This window comes from Alligator mississippiensis, chromosome 4 (assembly GCF_030867095.1).
Source record: "Alligator mississippiensis isolate rAllMis1 chromosome 4, rAllMis1, whole genome shotgun sequence".
NCBI lineage: Eukaryota > Metazoa > Chordata > Crocodylia > Alligatoridae > Alligator > Alligator mississippiensis.
In genome coordinates, this window is record NC_081827.1 from 23,488,635 (window position 1) to 23,509,989 (window position 21,355).

Sequence of the window (21,355 nt, forward strand, 5' to 3'; positions counted from 1 at the left end):
GACCCTGATTGTGCCTATCACTCCCACTGCCCCCCCCCCCCAGCCCCAAAACAAGCTCCCCAGCCCTGCTGGTGCCCTTGCCCCCTACCCACAGCCCCCCATACCCCAGCACTGCCCAATTCCCTCCCTCCCTATGGGGGCTTAATTCCTACCCCGCAATTTATCTATAGGGGCTGCTCTCCAGGCTGCCTGGTGGCCACAGGATCCCCCTGCCTGACTGCCCTCCTCCTGCTCCCTCCCAGACCCCTGAAGGCTGGACTTCTGCCAGCCTGCAGAGGGCTCCTCACAAATATGCAAAATCCTCAGGCTTCTCCTGTAAAATGATTCCAAAAAACCTAAAACTGTGATTCTAATGTGAGCGATTTTTACATGCAATAATACACAAATGGCTTTGGTTTTCCCATATTAATTCAAATAAGTGGCTGATTCTATTAAGCAGTGATTCTATAACGTGGAATCCACTCTACCAATTCAGTATACCTGTGACAACTGTGTTTGAGATTCAAACCAGATTGATAGCAAAACTGCTTAATCCTGATAGACTTACAAGTGTGAGCTAAACTGATACAAGATTTAGCCAGTTAAGAGTCCACATAAGGACTCACTTAGCTAAATTAGTTTTTAAACAGAGTGTATTAAAATAGGTAAGATTTCTGTGCTCACAGAAGTCAAAGAAAGTTTTTGAATCACCTGAGTGAGAAGAGTGATCATATTGGTAGAAGCCTTCATAGAAAAGCAAGTAATTAAAAACCAATTCAGGAATAGTCTCGGTATACTTAGATCCTGCCTCAGTGAAGGGCTGGACTAAATGACATCTTGAGGTCCCTTACAGCTCCATTTTTTCTAACAGAACATATCAAAACCCTGTTCTTTTATATATACATACACACACATAGTTAAACTTTATTATTATCCCTGTTAATTTATCTGCCTTTCGTATCTTTTATACCTGCCCTAATAAACTATTTCCAATCAGTTAAGACAGAAAACATACTTAACACCTTTTGATGGCATATCTTCACTGTTGATCATAGAATCATAGAAGTAGGGTTGGAAGGGACCTTGTAGATCTTCAAGTCCGACCCCCTGCCTGGGCAGGAGGAAAACTGGGCTCAGATGAGCCCAGCCAGGTAGGCATCAAGCTGCTTCTTAAAGACCCCCAGGGTAGAAGCCAGCACCACTTCCCTTGGAAGTTGGTTCCAGATCCTAACCGCCTTAACTGTGAAGTAGTTCTTACAGATGTCTAAATCTAAACCTACTCAACAACAACTTGTGGTCATTATTCCCTGTTATCCTGAGGGGCGCTAGGGGAAACAAGTTGTCCCCCAAACCCTTCTGGTCCCCCCTAGTGAGTTAAAATGCTTAGCAAATCTCAAACCTCAATTGGTTTCAAAAACAGGTGTAAATCAAAAATCCATAGAAACACTCCTGTTCACAGCAACAGGTGTCCTGGTGCTAGACTACTCCTGGCACAGGAGCATCGTACTTGGTCAGCCAAAAGCAGGTCTGAACCATTAACCTCCACTGATGTCTAATTCATATATCTACCAAATGGAAAGCTATTTATCACATTTTGCTGAATTTCTGGCACAGCAGCAGCATATCAACGTATCAACCTCCAGCCTTCAAGCCAGATCCAGCCCATGAGGCCATGTCATCCAACCTGTAGGTCTCCCTGCGTCTGGAAGTATGCTTGTGGGGAAGCAGTGGCAGTATTAATTGTAGCTCCCCAGCTGCGAAATTTCTAGATGACGTGGCCCTGCCCTATTAGATCCCACTGGCACATGATATCCCAGATCACATCCATGGATCAATCCTACATGCTGATCCCAGAAAACCAGTCACATGCCACTCATTAGGCCTCAGGGCTGGAAGGCTGAGCACCACTATAGATTACACAGTACAGAAAATATTCCCAAAGAAAATGCTGCTGGTAAAAGGTGGTTGCTCTTATGAGATGTTACTATAAAAAAATATCAACTAAACCAAAGTTCTGAAAGTTTTAAAAAGATGTTAAACAAATCCAAACCAAATGTTCTGTTTTCATTTATATTAGGGATTCTAAACAGGTATAAAACTCTTTGAAGACAGAGCAATGAGCAGAATAGGAAAAATTTCCTTCCTTTCTCCTGGTGCACAACACAAAAGCATTGCATTTTCCAAACATTGATAAAACGAAATCTGAAGGATCTACTTGAACCTTAAAAGAAAAGTTAAATCCAAGTTACAGTACAAATGAATTCTGAACAAATAAAGAGCCCTGCAGATTAAATACTGTATAATAAAACTAACATAACATAATTACATGACAGCAGTAGCCAGGATTGCATAGACAACCTTAATTTACTATTTCTCAACTTGGGTGAGTTTTAATTTGAAATTGTAACATCTTAATACAACTTTTTTTTCTGTAATAAGCTTCCTATGTTTCAGATTAAAATAATCTATTAGATTCACATCTCTGCTAGACAGCCTTGGACAATGAGATATTATGTTCATGGGGCCATATAACTTGCATAAAATGCTCTGTACTACACAGTGCTGTACATACATTCAATTAAGAAGAAATCTTTACTTCATTCCACACACCCCCTTTCCATACAACAGAAAGGTCTCCTTCCCTGTGCACCTTCCCTTAATAAACGCACGACATTCCACATAGTCTTTCCCAAGTTAAGTTACTTATGCATTATAATTTGTAATACAAAATTAGCCAAAGTGTCAGAGTTCAGGCAGACACTATCCATAAGAACACGCAGACTTGTAGAATCAAATAAGTAGGGCTGGAAGGGAGCTTGAGAGATCATCTAATCCAAACTTCTGCCTGAAGCAGGATCATCCTTATCCAAACTATGCTATACAAATCTAATGTTAGCGTATTAGCAAAATACTGTCAACCCTGACAGAACCACAAGACATGACACGCAAACCTGTCACAGGTAAAGCAAGGGGACCACGGTAGCCACCGTTCTGCTGCTGCAAAGGTTGTTAAAATATGCTGGAGCAATCCTGCAAAGAGGGCCACACCCCAGCTGCAGAGGAAGGCAAAAGTCCCCACAATCCATAAGAATCTGACCACAGGTCAAAATTGCTTCTTGACCCCAAATATGCCAGTCAGTCTGATCCTGAGGGGAGGGGCAAGACACTCTAGCCAGGAAACTCCAGGCCTAAGTCCCAGCAGGAGCACTGGCATACCCCAGTGAAATCCTCAGACTTGGTTATAGCCAACACCCAATGTCTCTGAGGAAGGCTTTAAAAAACAACCTGACAAGTGGCAGCAGGAGGGGAAAAATTCCCTCCCAGCCCCACGTAGCAACCAGCAAAGGCCAGAAACATGGGAAATACCCAAAGTAGAACATAGACATAACTTTGCCCATATGATTCCTGATCAATGCCTGTCCAACCCCTTCTTGAACACTTTCATGATGTAGAGTCCACAACTTCCTTAAGCAGTCTATATCAACGCCTCACTGTTCTAACAGTGAATTAAGTTTTTCCTGATATCCAATCTAAACCAACTTTGCTGCACCTTCAAGCCATTGATACATGTCCTACTCTCTGCAGCAAGAGGGGAAAGGTGTTCTCTCTCTTCTTTAAAGCAGCCCTTCAGGTATTTAAGGACTGCTATCATGTCCCCCCTTAGGCATGTCCAACTTGTGGAAAAAAGACATATGTTCTTCAGCCTCTCCTCATATGACTTGCCTTCCAAGGCCTTTATCATTTTTGTCACCCATGCTTCTGGACCCTCTCAACTTCTCCGTGTCCCTTTTAAAATGTGGATTCCCAAAACTGCACAATATTCTATATGACATGACCTAACTAGTGCCATGTAGAGAGGCACCATCATCTCCTGTGTTTGTACCTAATGCTTCGATTGATGCATCCCGAAATCACATTAGCCTTTTGTTCTGTGGCATCATGCTACAGGCTCATATTGAGTCTGTAATCTACCAAGACTCCCAAAACCTTTTCTGTAGTGCTGCCATGCAACTAGACATGAGCCTTTTGTATTTGTATTTATGATCATTCTTCCTGAGGTGTAGCACCTTGAATTTGTCAGTATGGAATTTCATCCTGTTTGCTCCAACCCAGATTTCCAGTCTGTTGAGATTGTTCTGATTGCATTCCCATCCTCCAACACGTTTGCAATCCTGCCCAGTTCTGTGTCATCTGAAAACTTGCTCAAAAAGCTTTCTATTCCAGCAGCCAAATCATTATAAACACGCTGAACAGCACAGGGCCCAGGACTCTGTGGTATTCCACTCAAAACCTCCTGCCATTCTGTCTTGGATCCATATATAAATTGCCTCCGCTTGTGGCTATTGGGTCAGTCAATTTTCCACCTTATAATACCTTTGTCCACCCCACATTTTCCATTTTGTTTGAGAAGGTCATGTGGGACTTTGTTAAAAACCTTGATGAAGTCCAGAATAGCACACTAAGATTTACTCATCATTAAATAGTGCTAGGATTTTTTCCCTCAGAGAAAAAGTGAAACCAACTACACTGTCGTATGGGGTGACATGCAGGCCTCTGCAGGGGACTGCACAGCACCCCCTACAGGATGCAGTACATCAGGGCAAGGCCCGCACAGGAGGGCAGGGTAGCAGCAGTCCTCCCTGCAAGTGCTTAGCCTCTGCCCCCTATATCCTCTCAGAACAGGGGCAAACAATGTTCTTTGGTCACAGTGCCATAAAAACCCATAATGTCTACCTTGCAAGGTGCCAGAGTGCTGGCATGCCAGAAAAACAAAATGAGGGTCTCGGAGCGGACAGTGGGGATAGGGCCCCGAGGCAGCACAGTCCTCCCACTATTTGCTCTGAGGTGCACATGCAGTCGCCACCAGCATGGAGCTGATGCCAGGGCTGTGGAGTCCAGCACAGCTGTTTGCAGCCTGCCTGCTGCAGCTGCCCAGAGCCCAGGCTGGCTACAAAAAGCTGCGCCAGGCTCTGGAGCCCAGTCATCAGCAAGGGAGAGGCCAGGGTTGAGCTGCCTCAGGCCCCTCCCCCACCATCCACTCCAAGGCACGTGAGCACCCGCCAGTACGGAGTTAATGCCAGAGCCCAGAGCCGATGTTTGCAGCCTCCTGGCTGCAGCCGGCCCAGGCTCTGGGTAGCTGCTGCCAACCACAGAGCCCGGTCTACTTGCAGCCACCCGCTGGGAACAGCCCAGGCTTTGTGGCTGGCAGCAGCTGCCTAGAGCCCAGGATGGCAGTGGCATGCCAAGCAAAATGGCCTTGCGTGCTATGCTCGGCACATGTGCCAGGGGTTGCTGAGCCCTGTCTTAGAAGCTGGACAGGCCTGCTCTAGAGAATTGGGAATGAGCTCAATCTTACATACCAAAATAAACAGTAAGTCTGTTTGAGGTTTGACATTTCCTTCTATTATTTCTTATGTTTGGAGAAAATGCAATTTCATCTGGTATCAAAAATTTCGGCTGCCACATTTTCTGTTGATTCACAAATCCCCCAACCTATGTCTGTTCAGTGTCTCATCCATTCTAATTTTTTCAGCTTCTCAAAATCCAGAGACGGAGGGATGTGGATAAACTAACATTTTCTTCATCTTGCCTTCACTGCTAAATTTGGTAATATATAATCATGTTGATGGGGCTCAATCACTATAATGTTTTTGTTATTCTGTTCACCAAGCATATAACTGGACTTGTGAAAACTCTGAACAAGTATAATTTAGAAAAAAACTTAAGTTTGTTTCAATGAGGATACTCTAAAGCCAAATTTTAAGTCTAGAAATATTCTGCTAATATAGAAGTGTACATGGCTTAGTAGACCTTTACAAAGTTTAAAAGGTAAAAATGATAGCACTTTCAATTAACTAATAGCAACATAATAAACTGATACCCTAGAAGAATATTTGTTTTGCTGATGAGGGTAGTAAATGCATAAACAACTGATTTACAAACCAATGAACTTTGAGCCATGAATATGTGATTTAGCATGGGACATTAAACTGTCAAGTTTCTGAAGAATTAAAGAAGCCATGATCTAATATCCTTGGCTTCTATTAAAATTTGACAAAACACTAACCCATGTAAGCAACTGATTAGTTACTGTAGATATATTTCCCTCTAATCCTCAAGAGTATAACTTTTTAAAATGTCTTAGCATACTTAAAACCAACTGTGTTTTTTCCTGAAATAATAAAAATAGTTTGAAGCCTTCAAAAACCAGCCACATCTTTAAAATTTGTGTTTTTAACAGATCACATAACCAGCTTGAAATTAGTACTTAAAAGCTGCTGCGTTCATTTTTCCCAAGCCCAGATAAGCACACCTCTTTATATTGCACACTGCCTATTTTCATAATTTCATCAACAGTCAACTTCCAAAAATAATAACGCAAAAAAAAAATCCAGTTATTGTTACGCTACATACTGTCAAACTGCTTAATATCAACATTGAAAACAATCTCAGCTGGGTAAATTTACCCCTTAAGTCACACTTATCTAATGATGTTCCAAGATCAAATGAGTTAGCAGATAATAATTAACAAGTATTTATTTTTTGTGCTGTGGTATACCCTTTCTTCCTTTCAGTTTATCAGCATATTATTTAACATAGCCTATTTTCTATGGTTTTTACTCAAGTTACATATTAAATAAATGTCAGCATTGGGCATTACATAAGCTCACAACAATACACAAGAGAGAAGAGTCTAAATTCTAGGTGATTCAAAATAAGAGCTGTAGTGCTGCCCTTGTGAAGCAACTGAAATATTTGTAAGCATCAGCTGGTATGTAGCTCCCGTAATTGTCAACTCTGATTAATACCACAGGCTTTTTTTGGTCCTGTGTTTGTGACATTACATTATTAGGGTTCAACTATATTATACAGCTTTACTCGCTTATGATTGAAATGACTGGTACTTCTTATACATCTTTAAAGAAATGTCACCACTTGTTAAATAATGATGTCTATAAACAGTTTTTATGAAATAAGCTAACATTGAAAACCCCCAGCTATTTCCTTGGGTTTATAAAAAGATTCATACTAGTTGCTTTAATTGTATATGATACCTTCCTAGTGTCTTGTTCAGGAACAACCAAAAATAAACAAAAAACAATAAGCTATATGTGTATCAAGATTGAATTTGAGCTTTGTGAATGACACTGATAGTCACTTTAAGCCAATGTAGTGATGCTATCAACATGTAGTCCAATACTCTCAGTCGTGTGATTCTAATGGAATCAATCAATATTTCAGGAGACATTTATAATTTATGAACAAGTAGACTACTATCCTCCAAGATTATAATCCTGAGAATACATACCTATTGTTTTATCATAATGTTTTAATATCTTGGCATATGTAGCAATGCTTGTTCATAATGTAAAACATATTTAGAATTTCTAAATAGCACAATGCAGGAAATAAATGAAAGAATAGCTAAATCTAAAAGATAAACAAAATTCCAAGTGAAGGTAAAGGAAATTCACTATGATGGATCTTCTGCTGAAGAATTAAGTTCAGAATTAAGTTTATTAAGAAACCTTAATATAACCACATTAAACAACATTATTCAGTTGTCAAAAGAGAAAAAGTATGTAACTGCTTGTGAATTATACACCAAGCAGTGTATATTAATATTAAACCATATATAGTAGAAACACTGTGTACCTGTAAGTATCATCTATAGCTATTTGTGTAAAAATACTTCACATCTACTTTATCCTGAAGAATCCAGGTTTTAAAGATATAAAGCAGTACAGTCTCTGTAAAAGCACAAAGCAGGACTACATTAAAGGTACTTTAATCAGCACCCTCTTGCTGTCACACAAAAAGTAAAACACAGGGCAAGAAAGGCAATAGTCCAGTTCCAGTACAGATCAGTCTGCTGGAGTTCACTTTTGGTACTAGATGTCAGTCTCTTTGGAAACAGGAATGATTTGTTAATGGTTTGGACAGTATTGGAAGGGCAAGTGGGTAGAGGCTGGCAAAATGACCAAGCAATAGTATTAGTTGCCACAAGTAGAGGTTAGAATAGTACAGGTCTCTCAAATTTTGGGGAGGAGACTACTGAAGAGGGGCAGGAAGAAACAAGTGGTTAATGCAAGTTGCACACTATATTCATCTGGACTCTGACCTTTCAACTATCTGGTGTGAAAACAGACTCCAAGCACCTTAAGAGTTACCCAGCACTAATTTCCCCTAGAGAAAAAGTGAAACCAACTACACTTTCAACAAAAAGCGAATTTATGACATTTTAAAAAACGTACAAGTTGGTTCCAAATATTTGAGTTACTAACTACTCAATTCCTATTGTTCTCACCAAAAAAAAGAAAAAAAATCAGTGCGAAATGTTGACAGATTGGAAAAAAAACAGTATTTCTGAAGTTTACTTCAAAGAGAATAAATCTGCTACAGACAATTAGCATTGTGACTAATGAGATACCCACAACAATCATTTGAAGGCACAGCCTCATTATTCAGGGTAAACTAATTAATGTTATTTAAAGCATTTACTGTTCATATTCAGAAATATCAATGATGAAAGACAACAAAAGAAAAATATGAACTTGAGTCAACCTTATTAATTACACTGAATGACAGTTTACTCTTTTCTAGAAAGTCTTTACTGCACAAATAATGAAACTAAAACTGTCTCTTCACACTAACACCAATTCCTCATCTACTGACAAATCCTGAATTTTTGGAGTTTCCATGGCCCTGGACAGATGCCATTTAAAGTGCCTTTGAAACTCTCAAAACAGTGATGGTACAAACTTACTCAGCCAAAGTTCTTTTAAAAAATGAAAAACTTTGAAGTGCTTCCTTCTGAAGTGCCTCCCAAAACACCTGTATGCTCCAGCAGTCCTCCAGCATCCCACAGAGATCTCTGCTCTCCTTGCCCCCAACCCCTGACACACACGGAGGACAGGGGGAACTCGCCAGCCCAGCAGCAGCGGGCTGGAGCAGATCTGGTTGGGCAGGGGATGCAAGCTTGTGCTGCCCACATCTGTGGGGTGCTCAGGGGAGGGAGGAGGGGGGGAGGCAAGTGCCCATGCTACCTGTGTAGCAGGCATCCTGGGAGCCCACAGTGTGTAGTCTCTGTAGTGTGTAGCCTGGGGCCCACAACCAGTGTTGTGGTGGCCCCCTGCCACTTTGAAGTTGGACAGCCCTGACCTAAACAGAGATTTCAAGATTATGGAGTAAGACTAATAGAGAAGAGTCCCAAAGAACCATCAGAATATTTCAGTATGGAGGCAGCTTCTTCTTGCTTCAGCGGTATTCTTTGAAGCCAATCAAAATCCCAGCAACAAGACTACTTGGTCTGCTGGAACAAGCAGGTGCCAAAGCTTCTTGATAATGAAGAAATCGCCCACAGAACAGATTGTCTAAACTACCCAATTTCATCACAGTGTGGGAAATTCCTTATGCATCAAAAATCAGCCTCAGCCCTGATGTTCCGGCACCTGAAACATTGCTTCAAGTTGAAGTATTTTGAGCATCCACCATAAATTTTGACAGACCCAATCTATAAGCTACAAACGTTTGAAGTGACAGGGTCACCTATGAATTACATTGGTTGGAAGACTGGGGAGCTTTACAGGAGATTTTTTTTTTTTTAATGCTTTCATTTTTTCCTGCTAATTACTGAATTAACTTGGTAATGATACAGATATTGCAGATTTTCAAACAATTTAAACCCTGTCCTAATTCCACCACTTACACATTTTTTTTACTAAAAATGTTAAATGCCTCTTTTACTAAAAATTGAAACAAAGTACCTAGTATTCAAAGTCTGCTGTCTTACTTTGCTGTCTCACCAAAATATCAACCAAAGTGCATCTTGTGAATTACTTTTTTCTGCACCAATTCAAATCATTCCTCTAAAAGGTCATCAACTTGAAGAATCAAATACAAAGTTTTTGTGATTAGGGTACTTTCCATGGGAAGGCAGATTCCTGCATTTCTTGGACAGGGAGGTAGACTCACTTTTGCTTGCTCCCACCACTGTTTATGCACTATATATTATACAGTCATTAGCTGCAAAACAAGGGAATGCTTGCAGCAGAAACCTGAACCCAAGACTCAACTTCCCAGTCACAAGCCTAAAAAATAGGTTACCTTTTGCTTGTTTTCTCTCTGGGCCTCCTATTCATAAATTCTCATCAGCTCAGTAGAGAAGCAGAGTGGTCTGACCTCACCTATCCTATAGTTTAGGAAATAGGAGATATAGGTTCAAACCTCCTCAAGATGAGGAAGGTCTAGAATCTAGGTTGTCCATACCCTGGCCAAAATGCTCTAGCCACTAGACTGGTGGCAAACTCATTAGACACGGAAGAAGATTCTGAATCTTCAAAAAGCCACTTAGCTCCCATAGTCAAAGTAGATATAGGCATTGTAAACCATACATCAACAAATGCCTAAATTTCCATGAAGGACAGGAGTTCAGACATAGCCCTATGTTTCAGCAGTTACCAATGACTACTACCAAGCAACCTTACTTATTGTATTTAGTCCAAGATTTGAAAAGCATGCAGAGTTATTCAGTTTCTCATGGTGTTCCCTAAGACACTCATATTAATGAATTCAGCTACATATCTCCCCTATTACAGTAAAATATTATTCTCCTCATTTTACATTTTCATATAGTTCACAGATCTAAATAAATGAGAACCACAAATCATTCTTTGAGAATAAATCTATCCAGTTTATGGAAAAGCTCATTTTAAACACCATGATTGTGCACTACCATAATGTGTGTTTGTGCTTTTTCAACTGTACCAATTATTCCATTATAAAAGGTTTGGCACAGCACTGCAGTATTACATTAAAAAAAAGATTACCCTATAAAAAAATATGAGCAATAGTTAATAAAACCTGTTGCTCTAAAATTGTAGACCGGGGCAGGCAATTATTTGGCTGGAGGACTGCTTAAAAAGTTTTGGTGAGCTGTCGAGGGCCACCAAGGTAGCCCAGCCCCTTGACAGATTGCCTGGTCACCATCTTAGGGCTGGAAGTCCCAGCGCCTGACTTTTGCCACTGGAAGTCCCTTCCCTTGCCCCAGAAGTACTCCATTTGAGAAAGGGGTTTTCCATCTTGGAACTGGAAAAAGCAATTATATATTAAAAATCAAACATCCACAGTAACGTATTTGAATTTTATTTAAAAAATATATATTTTTGGCCTGATGTGTGTGTGTTTCTGTTGTGTATATAGAGGTGATTGCATAATAGCGCAAAATGAAGTCTTACTCTTATATATTGCGGGGGGGGGGGTAGAGGGGAGGGGAGAGGAGAGGCTGTGGGTATGTGTGTGTATGGGGGGTTTGCTGGGGATGTTTGTGGAGAATGTGTGGGTATGAGCCAGTCAGCACCCGCCCCACAACAGCCTATGGCCCACCCACCCTGCAGTGCCTCCTCGCCACCAAAAACAGCGCATGGCCCTAGCCCTGCCCCGTGCCATGCATACTCCGGACTCACCCCCACCAAAGCAGATCAGCCAGAACCTGCACCACAGCTCCACGCCTGCTCCAGACTTCCCTACTTAAACTAAGCAGCAGCAGCAGCAGCACTGGCTGGGCAGAAACTGTTGCTCAGAGTGAGGGAAAAGCAGACCCTCCCCCTCAAGGCTGCCTAGAGCTTCCGGCTACAGCTGCCTGGAGCTCGCACTGGGTTGCCCTGAGGCTCCTCTGGGCTGCTAGCGCTGCTATATGGGGCAGCCCAGAAACGGCAGTGACAACAGTGGAGCTGCAGGGCAGCCCAGTTGCGGGCTCCGAGTGGTTGCAGCAGAGGGCACTAGGCAGTGACAAAGGGGAGGGGCTGCTTTTCCCCACCAATCTGAGCAAGTTTCAGCCCAGCCAGCGCTATTGCTACTGCTATTTAGCATGAGTAGGCAAGTCTGGAGCAGGTGCGGGCCACAGCAGGTCAGGGCTGTGGTGCTGGTCCCCATCTGTACCATGGGCCTGGGGCCAGCAGCAGTAGCAGATGGAAGAAGTTGCTACTGCCTGGTCTGCCTAGAAAGGCAGTCCAGCCACAGAGCTGCCCCAGCCCTGCTGCATGCCCAGGGTGCAGCAGGATGCACTACAGCCAAACAGTGCCTGGGTCAGGCAGGACTGATAAAGACCTTCTGCAGGCTGGATGTGGCCTACAGCCTGTATTTTGCCCACACCTGTTCTAGACTGTGGTCCATCTGCTCCTGAAAACAAGGAGTATTTTCTCATCAGGTTCTTGAAGGGAATAAAAAGATACCAACAAAAATTGCTAATTTACAAAAATGAGGAGGACTTTCATTGATTCATAGATGTTAGGGTCGGAAGGGACCTCAATAGATCATCGAGTCCGACCCCCTGCATAGGCAGGAAAGAGTGCTGGGTCTAGATGACCCCAGCTAGATACTCGTCTAACCTCCTCTTGAAGACCCCCAGGGTAGGGGAGAGCACCACCTCCCTTGGGAGCCCGTTGCAGACCTTGGCCACTCGAACTGTGAAGAAGTTCTTCCTAATGTCTAGTCTAAATCTGCTCTCTGCTACCTTGTGGCCATTATTTCTTGTAACCCCTGGGGGCGCCTTGGTGAATAAATCCTCACCAATTCCCTTCTGTGCCCCCGTGATGAACTTATAGGCAGCCACAAGGTCGCCTCTCAACCTTCTCTTGCAGAGGCTGAAAAGGTCCAGGTTCTCTAGTCTCTCCTCGTAGGGCTTGGTCTGCAAGCCCTTAACCATACGAGTGGCCCTTCTCTGGACTCTCTCCAGGTTATCCGCATCCCTCTTGAAGTGCGGCGCCCAGAACTGCACGCAGTACTCCAACTGCGGTCTGACCAGCGCCTGATAGAGGGGAAGTATCACCTCCTTGGATCTATTCGTCATGCATCTGCTGATGCAGGATAAAGCACCATTGGCTTTTCTGATGGCTTCATCACACTGCCGACTCACGTTCATTTTTAATTATTGATTTAAATCTTATAGACTTATTTAATCTATACTCTAAAGTCTTAATTCTGATCCATATTTTAGGGTATGGACACATATAACACATGGCTTTAAATTCATTTAAAAGGCTTGTATATCTGTCAGTTTCAGGTTTAAACCACATTTAAAGGCTAACAGAAGTGGTTCAAAAGACTACCTGGAATTTCTAGGTACACTTTTGAGCTGGTTCATAGTGCACCAGTTCACTGTTACATATGGACACAGAGCACTCCATGACATGGGTCTGGTCTGTCCTCCAGACATCCCACATAGCATTGCCCCTCAACCCCCACTGCTTTAATTGTCTGCTGTACTGCTCCCTCCCCCTCCCCCCTTCATGGTTACCTCCCCTTTTTTGGCACTTTTTAAAATCAATGAGTGTCCCTGCACTGCTTGTTTAATAAAAGCTATCTTTCCAATACTAACTGCGTCCTTACACAGCACTGGACCATGGTCTCTCATCATGCCACCCAGCCCCTGAGAACCTAAAATTGTGGGTCCAGAACTCCTCAAGCACTTCTCTTCCACAACCACCTCAAGTCAGGCTAGCACACTGGGGACTTCAGACAAGGGCAGGCTACTGCACTTCACTTTACTTATGTTTAAGAGAAAAGGAAAAGTAGAAATGTCACCCCCCCACCAGCCACAGGTCATCCACCACTGGAACTCCCGAAGTGTGGGTTGCAAGCAGCCCTCACCTCTGGTGAGGTATGTTGGGCTGGATGCTTATCCCCACCCTTTGATTTTAGAGCCAAAGCACTTCTACATGTAATTTTTTTATCTGGAATGCTAAAGTACTGTACACATGGACACCTCTGACCCATGACAGCTGTGAACCAGTTACCAATCAGTAACATTTAGGAAGAGTTCAGTTGTTACGTGTATTCCCATCTTTACTGGTTTATGAACAGAACTTTCAGGTTTAAACCCCAGCGCAGGAATACTGAAAGAGATTGAAAGAATGTACAATCGCTCGTTACAAGTATGGAGGGTGAATGTTGAAACGGCAGGCCTTTTAAGCTGAAAAACAACACTGGTCAATCAGGTCAACATCTATAAATAGAATTAAAAGAAAGAAAATAAATTCTGGATTACAAAGCTTCTAGCAAAGAGATAAATAAAAAATCCTGCTTTTATCCTTGAAGCTTGATTTTTTTTTAATTGTCATTTCAATACTTTGCAAAGTATTAGAAACACAATGTGTATCTGCACCTGTACACTAAGGCTTTAGTCTACAACCAACTAAAGCCATTAAAAACTGTCCTTTCATAAGTTTACAGGGGAAAACAGCCCAAAGGGATAAAAACACAGGGATATTAATCATTGTAAATATGCTTTACACATTGAAAATCAACCTCTTCTGGAAAAATAGTTCAAGCTGTTCATTTGTACACTTCAACACTTCAAAAATGGGAGGACCCTTTAAAAGCAAAAAGCCCAACACACTGAAGTAACAATCATTATCATCATCCACCAACTTGCCACACTTTTTTCTGTCTCCCCTTTCATTTATAAGCAACACGGATAACAACTGAAAAGCTTACCTTCTTCTGGTACCAGACTATAGCATCTGTTACTTTGGACGCCATTTATTCCACTGCATTCATGCAGTAATCATTTTAGGCTGTTGATAGAAAAAGACAACTTTACTTCACTTTCCAAGAGAAGGCTGAACAAAACATATGTAAAAATACTCCAGTAACCTGCAAAGGAATGTGGTGAACAGCTACACTTACATTAGACTCTTCCTCATTACTATTTTAGTAATAGGCTTTCCCCAAGTAAATAGAAATCTGCTACGATAAAAAGGAGACAGAATTACAAGATCTTTTCCCACCCTTTCAGTAATGTGTAACTGGAAAACAAATCAAGCTTTATCACCATGTAGACAAAGTATTTCTTAGTATTTAAACAGTTCCAGGGATTCACAGTGGATGACCTTTTTTTTTTTTTTAATATATACATCTAATTAAGTTAAATAGCAAATTTTAGCATAGCGATATGTTAAGTGGGTCTCTAGAAAGATTAGATTTCACTTAAGTAAATCATATATTAAAGAAAGTAAGCATACTATAGAAGAAAAAAGGAGAAATTTCACACTGGCAAATCATATGTTCTGACTAATTACTGTTGGGCACGTTAACTGCTAATGTAAAATATATGTTCTTGCTAAGAAAAGAAACTGAAACCATATCAAGGAAGATATGCAAAACATATTTTAAAAGTACAGAATGGTACTATTAATTATATGCATTTAAACTTCTTTAAGAAAATTAGTCAGCATTTTGGATTTTTTTTTTTTAAACACATTTTTATGAGCTTAAATTTAACTTTTAACCTGCATGGTTTTCCCCTAAAACAAATTTTAGAAGTCCTTGCTTCACTGAACTAATTAACCATATTGTGAATGTGTTTTGAAAATATTCAGCACAAAGAAAAATATTTTTCTGTAACAGCACCGTATTTTAGAAGATAGATGAAAATATTCTGTTATACTATACAAAGGTTTCCATAATCTAACAATCTTACATTATTAGGAATCAAACCATAATTTTACAGCATAAAATGTAGTTAAAATAATGTTTCCCTAGCACTAAAAAAGCAAAATAATTAAATATACATAAATCTGTTTTCTTCTTACACTACATTTGGTATATAGCTGAACAGATAACAAGGAAGGAGACATGAATTATTTAAGAGAATTAAGGATTTTTTAAAGAAAATTATTTGAAATAATACCCAATATTCTTTTAATTATAACCATATGGTCAAAGGAACAAAAAACCCTTCACAAAAAATGTCGAAAGATTTCACAAGCGTTACACAGTTTAGCTTTAGAAATCAAAGATTAAGACAAGCTGCATTCTTAAATTTACACATTGAATTATTTCAGCATATTCAATTTTAATTGTGTTTGCAACACTTCCAAATAAGCTTGTAAAATTTGTAAGTCATCAAATCTAGTTCAGGGTTTCACAAGGTTGCACACATCACGTAATACAGATAGGGGCCTTCTTATGGCCTTGTACATACCCAGATAGACTGCCATACCCTGTTTAGCTGACAGTTAAACTGAATTGACCACTGAGTTTAGTCGAGCCACTTAAACTAGGGACAGAAGTTGCACATAAACCAGTTTAAGTAACTGGAAACTGGTTTAAACCTGTAACAGAACACAAGTTCAGTGCACATAAATGGCCAAAACCAGCTTAAAATAAGCCTGACTGGATACAGTATCAGACTTAATTGATGTTTACACTGGCTTATGTCCCAGATGCCCTGCCGATTCAAGGTAACTTAGTCAGCATCACAGGATGCTCTGCAGCCCTGGGCTGTGCCATCTGTTCCACCGACACAGGGCTGGTCCTGCCCCCAGCTGTCACAGAGCGGAGACACTAAAGCCTCTACTTCCTAGCCTGCTTCTGCCTGTCAGACTGATAGACCCCCCCCCTCGCAAAACGGCCTAGCTCCAGTCAGTACAGCAAGGGGAGGAAAAGCACTGGCAGAGGGGCTTTTTGCTTCCCCCCCTCTGCAGCCCAGAAAGCTAAGCTAGGATCAGCTCAGGCATGTCCCTGCCCAGCCATCCGTCCCCATGGGGGAGAGGGGAAATACACCCCCCCCACCCATCCAGCATCAGCCCCCACAGAAGGGGTCTGCCTAGCATGGGTATAAGCAACTTGGGGGGGGCGCTTTTCACCCCCCCACAGCTGGAGCTGGGCTGGGATTGTCCCAGCCCCCCAACTCCTTAGCTCTCAGTTATCCCACTCCAAGGAGGGGGGGGCGGGAGTAGTAGGAACATACGCCCCCTGCACAGGCCTCCCCAGCCAGTCTGCCTGGTGGGGGAGAGGGGGAAGCAACCACCTAGGGGCTTTTTGTGCCCCTCCTACAGCTCAGAGCCAGGCTAAGCTTCCCCAGCTCTCCACCTCTGAGAGGCAGAGGGGGCACGGGGTGGGAACGCACGCCCCAGGCCTGGCACCAGCCCCTCAGCTGGGGCCTGCCCAGTGTGTGTGTGGGGGGGGGGGGAGGAAAGCACCCACTAGGGGTTTTTTCATGCCCTTGCAGCTCAGAGCTTCCCCAGCTGTATCATAGTGCTTAGGACCAGAAGGAACCTAAACAGACCATGAGGTCTGACCCCCTGCCCCAGGCAGGAACGGGTGCCGGTATCATATCACCCCAGCCAAATATCTGTCCAGCTTCCTCTTGAAGACCCCCAAGATAGGAGAGAGTACCACCTCACTTGGGAGTCCATTCCAGAGCCTTGCAGCCCTAACTCTAAAGTAATGCCTCCCAATGTCCAGCCTGAACCCTCTCTCTAACAATTTGTGGCTGTTATTCCTAGTAACCCTGGGTAGTGCCCAGGGGAACAGAGCTTCCCCCAATTGCCACTGGTCCCCTCTGGTGAGTTTGTAAGTGGCCACCAGATCCCCTCTCAGCCTTCTCTTGTGAAGGCTGAATAGCTTCAGGCCCTTTAGCCTCTCTTCGTAGGGACTGCCCTGCTGCCCCTTGACCATGCGAGTGGCCCTCCTCCGGACCCTCTCAATGCTAACCATATCCCTCTTGAAGTGCAGTGCCCAGAACTGGACACAGTACTCCAATTGTGGCCTGACTAATGCCGTGTAGAAGAGAAGGATCACCTCCCTGGACCTGCTTGTGATGCATCTGCAGATGCATGACAAGGCGCGGTTAGCCTTACTGACCACATCCTCACATTGGTGACTCATGTTCATCCTGGAGTCAACAGTGACTCCAAGATCCTTTTCTGCCACCGCGTTGACAAGAAGGGTGTTCTCCAGCCTATAGGTGTGTTGCTGGTTCCTTTTCCCTAGATGCAGCACCTTGCACTTGCCTGTGTTGAATTTCATCCTATTCTCATCTACCCACCTCTGTAATCTTTCTAGATATAGCTGGATTCTGTCCCTCCCCTCCAGCATGTCTACCTCTCCCCACAACTTGGTGTCGTCAGCCAATTTGGACAGTGTGCTTTCCACACCCACATCCAGACCGCTGATAAAGATGTTGAACAGTACAGGCCCCAGGACCAAGCCCAGAGGGACTCCACTGCCCACATCCCTCCAGGTCAAAAATGACCCATTCACCACCACTCTCTGGGTGTGACCATCTAGACAATTTGCCACCCATCTGACTGTGTAGGCATCAATGCCACACTCACCAAGTTTTTTTTAAGAGAATGTGGTGGGAAACCATGTCAAACCATGCCTTCTTAAAGTCCAGGAAGATGACATCCAGCCCGACACCCTTGTCCAGGCACTTTTTGACATTATCATAAAAAGAAACCAGGTTAGTCAGGCAGGACCTGCCCTCAATGAACCCATGTTGGTTGCCCCTGAGGATTACCTCCCCTGCTGGGTCCTTGCAGATGTGCTCCTTGATAATTTTCTCAAAGTCTTCCCAAGGACTGAGGTAAGACTGACTGGCTTATAATTGCCGAGGTCCTCCTTTCTCCCCTTTTTGTAAATGGAGACCACATTGGCCCTTTTCCAATCCTGTGGTACCTGGCCAGTGCCCCACAAGCACTCACAGAGCTGTGCCAGGGGCCCCGCTATGACCCCTGCCAATTCCCTCAGCACCGTCAGGTAAAGAGCATTTGGACCTACTGATTTAAACACATCCAGCCCCTCCAAAAGTTGCCCAGCTAGGCTGTCCCTGACCCAAGGCATGGCAGTGCCTCCCCTGGGTCCATCCAAAATTCTAGTGGGGGAAATGTCCCGGTCCCCATTCAGGAATATGAAGGCAAAGAATTCGTTGACGAGGTTGACTTTTTCGATTGCTGTACACCTCAGAAGGGAGCGTGGGGGGTGGAAACAACCCTCCTGGCATGGCACTGAACCCCCAGCCAGGGTCTGCCCAGTGGAGGGAAGAGAGAGAATCACCCTTCAGGGGGGATTTTGCTCCCCCCTCCCTGCAGTTTGGAGCCAGGCTGGGATTCTCCCAGCTCTGCCCCCTTATCTGTCCATTTGGAGGCAGAGGCTCAATCCAGGCCCAGCTCCAAACTGCAGAGGTTCAAAAAGCCCCCTGGTTGGTGCTTTCTTCCTCAAATTGGGCAGCCACTGGCTGGGTGGGCCAGGGGGTTGCGTTCCCACCCCCTGCCCTCCCCCACCTCTTGGAGATGGAGACTGGGGAAGGGCCAGGAGTGGGGCAATCCCAGCCTGGCTCCAAGCTGCACTGGGGGTGTGGGGAGACCCTTGGTGGTGTATTTCCCCACAGAAGACAGACCTCAGTTCGGGGGCTGGTGCCAGGGGCATGTTTCTCTCCGAAGTCCAGCTCTATGCTGTGGGGCCAGGGCTTTCCCTGCACAAGCCCTGGCCAGGGTTCCCAGCATCCATAGCAGGCAAACTGAGTTGTGCTAAAGCTTCTGACCAGAATCTGGGCCTTCCCAGAATTAAACAATAAAATTAAACTAAGTGCTTTATAAGGCAATGGAAGAAGTGAGTGCTGTGATTGGTAAGCTGGGCAAGCCAGGTATAACAATTTCCCTATAAGGAAACAAAAACAAAAACTAAGTAGGATTGGTGTACCATATCAACATCTGGCATGGAACCTGAGGATTGGACAATTTGGTATGAAAAAGTTACAAAAGTAACTAACAAAAGAATAGGGGGTGATGGCATGCAGTGATTCTGGGAAGACAGACATAGCTGCTGTGTTGAACACTGGGCAAGCCAGAAACATCACGCACCCAGCAGAAAACCCGATGCATGATGCCCCTGACGGTCACCGCTGAAACGTCTAAGAAGCCACTTGCCAGGTCATATTATGGGGAGGAAGCCTGTAATATCACATAGAAGTTACTATTAAAGTTCACTTGATACCAAATTGGACAAGTAACTGTATCAATCCTTGAGGGGCTCTGGTAAAAAGAAATCCTATTGGTAACATCTGACCTGGGCCACTGCAGGCATGTGATTGCATTTCCGGAATCAAAACTGAATGTCTGGTCACTCGCTTATCTGTTCAATGTATGCAACTAAGACTAACCTGCAAAGACTGAATGACTCAGCCTTGAGCTTTCTGACTGACTGTACTTAGCCTGAAAGATACCAGGCATACATGCAACTTTTCCTGCACAGTGGACACATTCTGACAAACAACTCATAATGTTCTAGCATTCAATCGTAACGTAAAGGCACTGCAAAAGAGGAAGCAGATAAAGAAACTTAATCCAAAAGTTTACAGTTTTCCTCATGAACATCTATCCTGACAAACTGTTACCTATGGAAAGAGATACTACAGACAAGCTGAAGTCAATGCTGGCAAAGCACTTCAAAGAGATAAATGTTGTCTTTCCAGGTCACAACTCCGGCAGAGAGAAGGCACAGGCTTCTCTATAATTTTCTCCAACAATGTAACCAATAGGAGCAGGACAGCAGCCCCAGGCATACTTGTGCGTGTGTGGAGGACAAGGTTAAACAAAGTTAAAATTCAAAGAGATCTTGAGAAACTAAAGACAAAATGAAACTCAACAAAAATAAACAGTGGCACACCAATACAAGATGAGGATAACTAGCTTAGGAAGTAGCACTACCAGCATCAATAAGTTTTCTGCAATAACCCCCGGGTAAGACAGCATGATACCCCAGTCTGAAAGGCTAGAAATAAAAACATAATGCCCCACAGGTTTGCTGTTACAGCCCAATTTTGGTTCAAGACCTGATCAAAGGATGTTTCTAAGGTTGATGACAGTAAGTTAAGTATAAATTAAAGATGAAACATTTTCACCTAATGATCCAATCAGGAGGTGGTCTCATCTAAGCCTTGGCATTGCAAGTTCTCCCTCTCTCAGAGAAGCAACTAGTCACATTTTGTTAGTAGACTAGACCTCTGTGCTCAATATGGGACCCTGACCAGAAGGTTAACCTAAAATGAGGGGGCTTTAAGGGCTTGTCACATTGAGCCACCACAGTAAGCATTGATCCAATAGGAACAAATGATTGGGAGACATCATGAACTGTATTGGTACTTTACAAGGATGTTTCAAGTATACAACTGCTAGCTTCTAATCCAAAGCAAAATGTTTGTTTGTAAGCATTTAGGCGATGTTTATTTCTTTGGCTCCCATCTGCAAGGCCAAAAGATTTGAAATGCATGTTTTTCCACCTATAAAGAAAGTATCTATTCTTAAAGATGTGCTAAAGAGCAATCTTTGAAAGCACACACTTGTGTTCGAAGTACTTCTGCTGTCAATTGGATATCTGCAGATTCTCATAGTAATAAGTACCATAGATCTAGCTCCAATCAAAAAGGCAATCAAGACTTTGCAATCAAGACTTTGCAGACCATTTTAGCTACTCAGACTGGAGAAGAGGTTGGCTTGCTTTGACCCAAGTTTGGAAAGATAACACTAACTAACAAATGTAAAAAGCATAAATGGGTTTTTTTTTGGGCCCAAGCAATCGCCAGGGGTGC

General features: G+C 43.1%; 1 protein-coding gene across 2 annotated transcripts in view; it reads right to left on the reverse strand.

The window, feature by feature from the left end:
• Positions 1-21,355, reverse strand: part of PHTF2 (putative homeodomain transcription factor 2) — a 154,165-nt gene that overhangs the window by 106,801 nt on the left and 26,009 nt on the right. For both annotated transcript variants that reach the window (XM_019487502.2, XM_014606494.3), the window contains exon 2: positions 14,476-14,555. In XM_019487502.2, coding sequence (XP_019343047.1) covers positions 14,476-14,520 — 45 coding nt within the window. In that variant the 5' untranslated portion in view covers positions 14,521-14,555. The remainder of the gene's footprint in view (positions 1-14,475; positions 14,556-21,355) is intronic.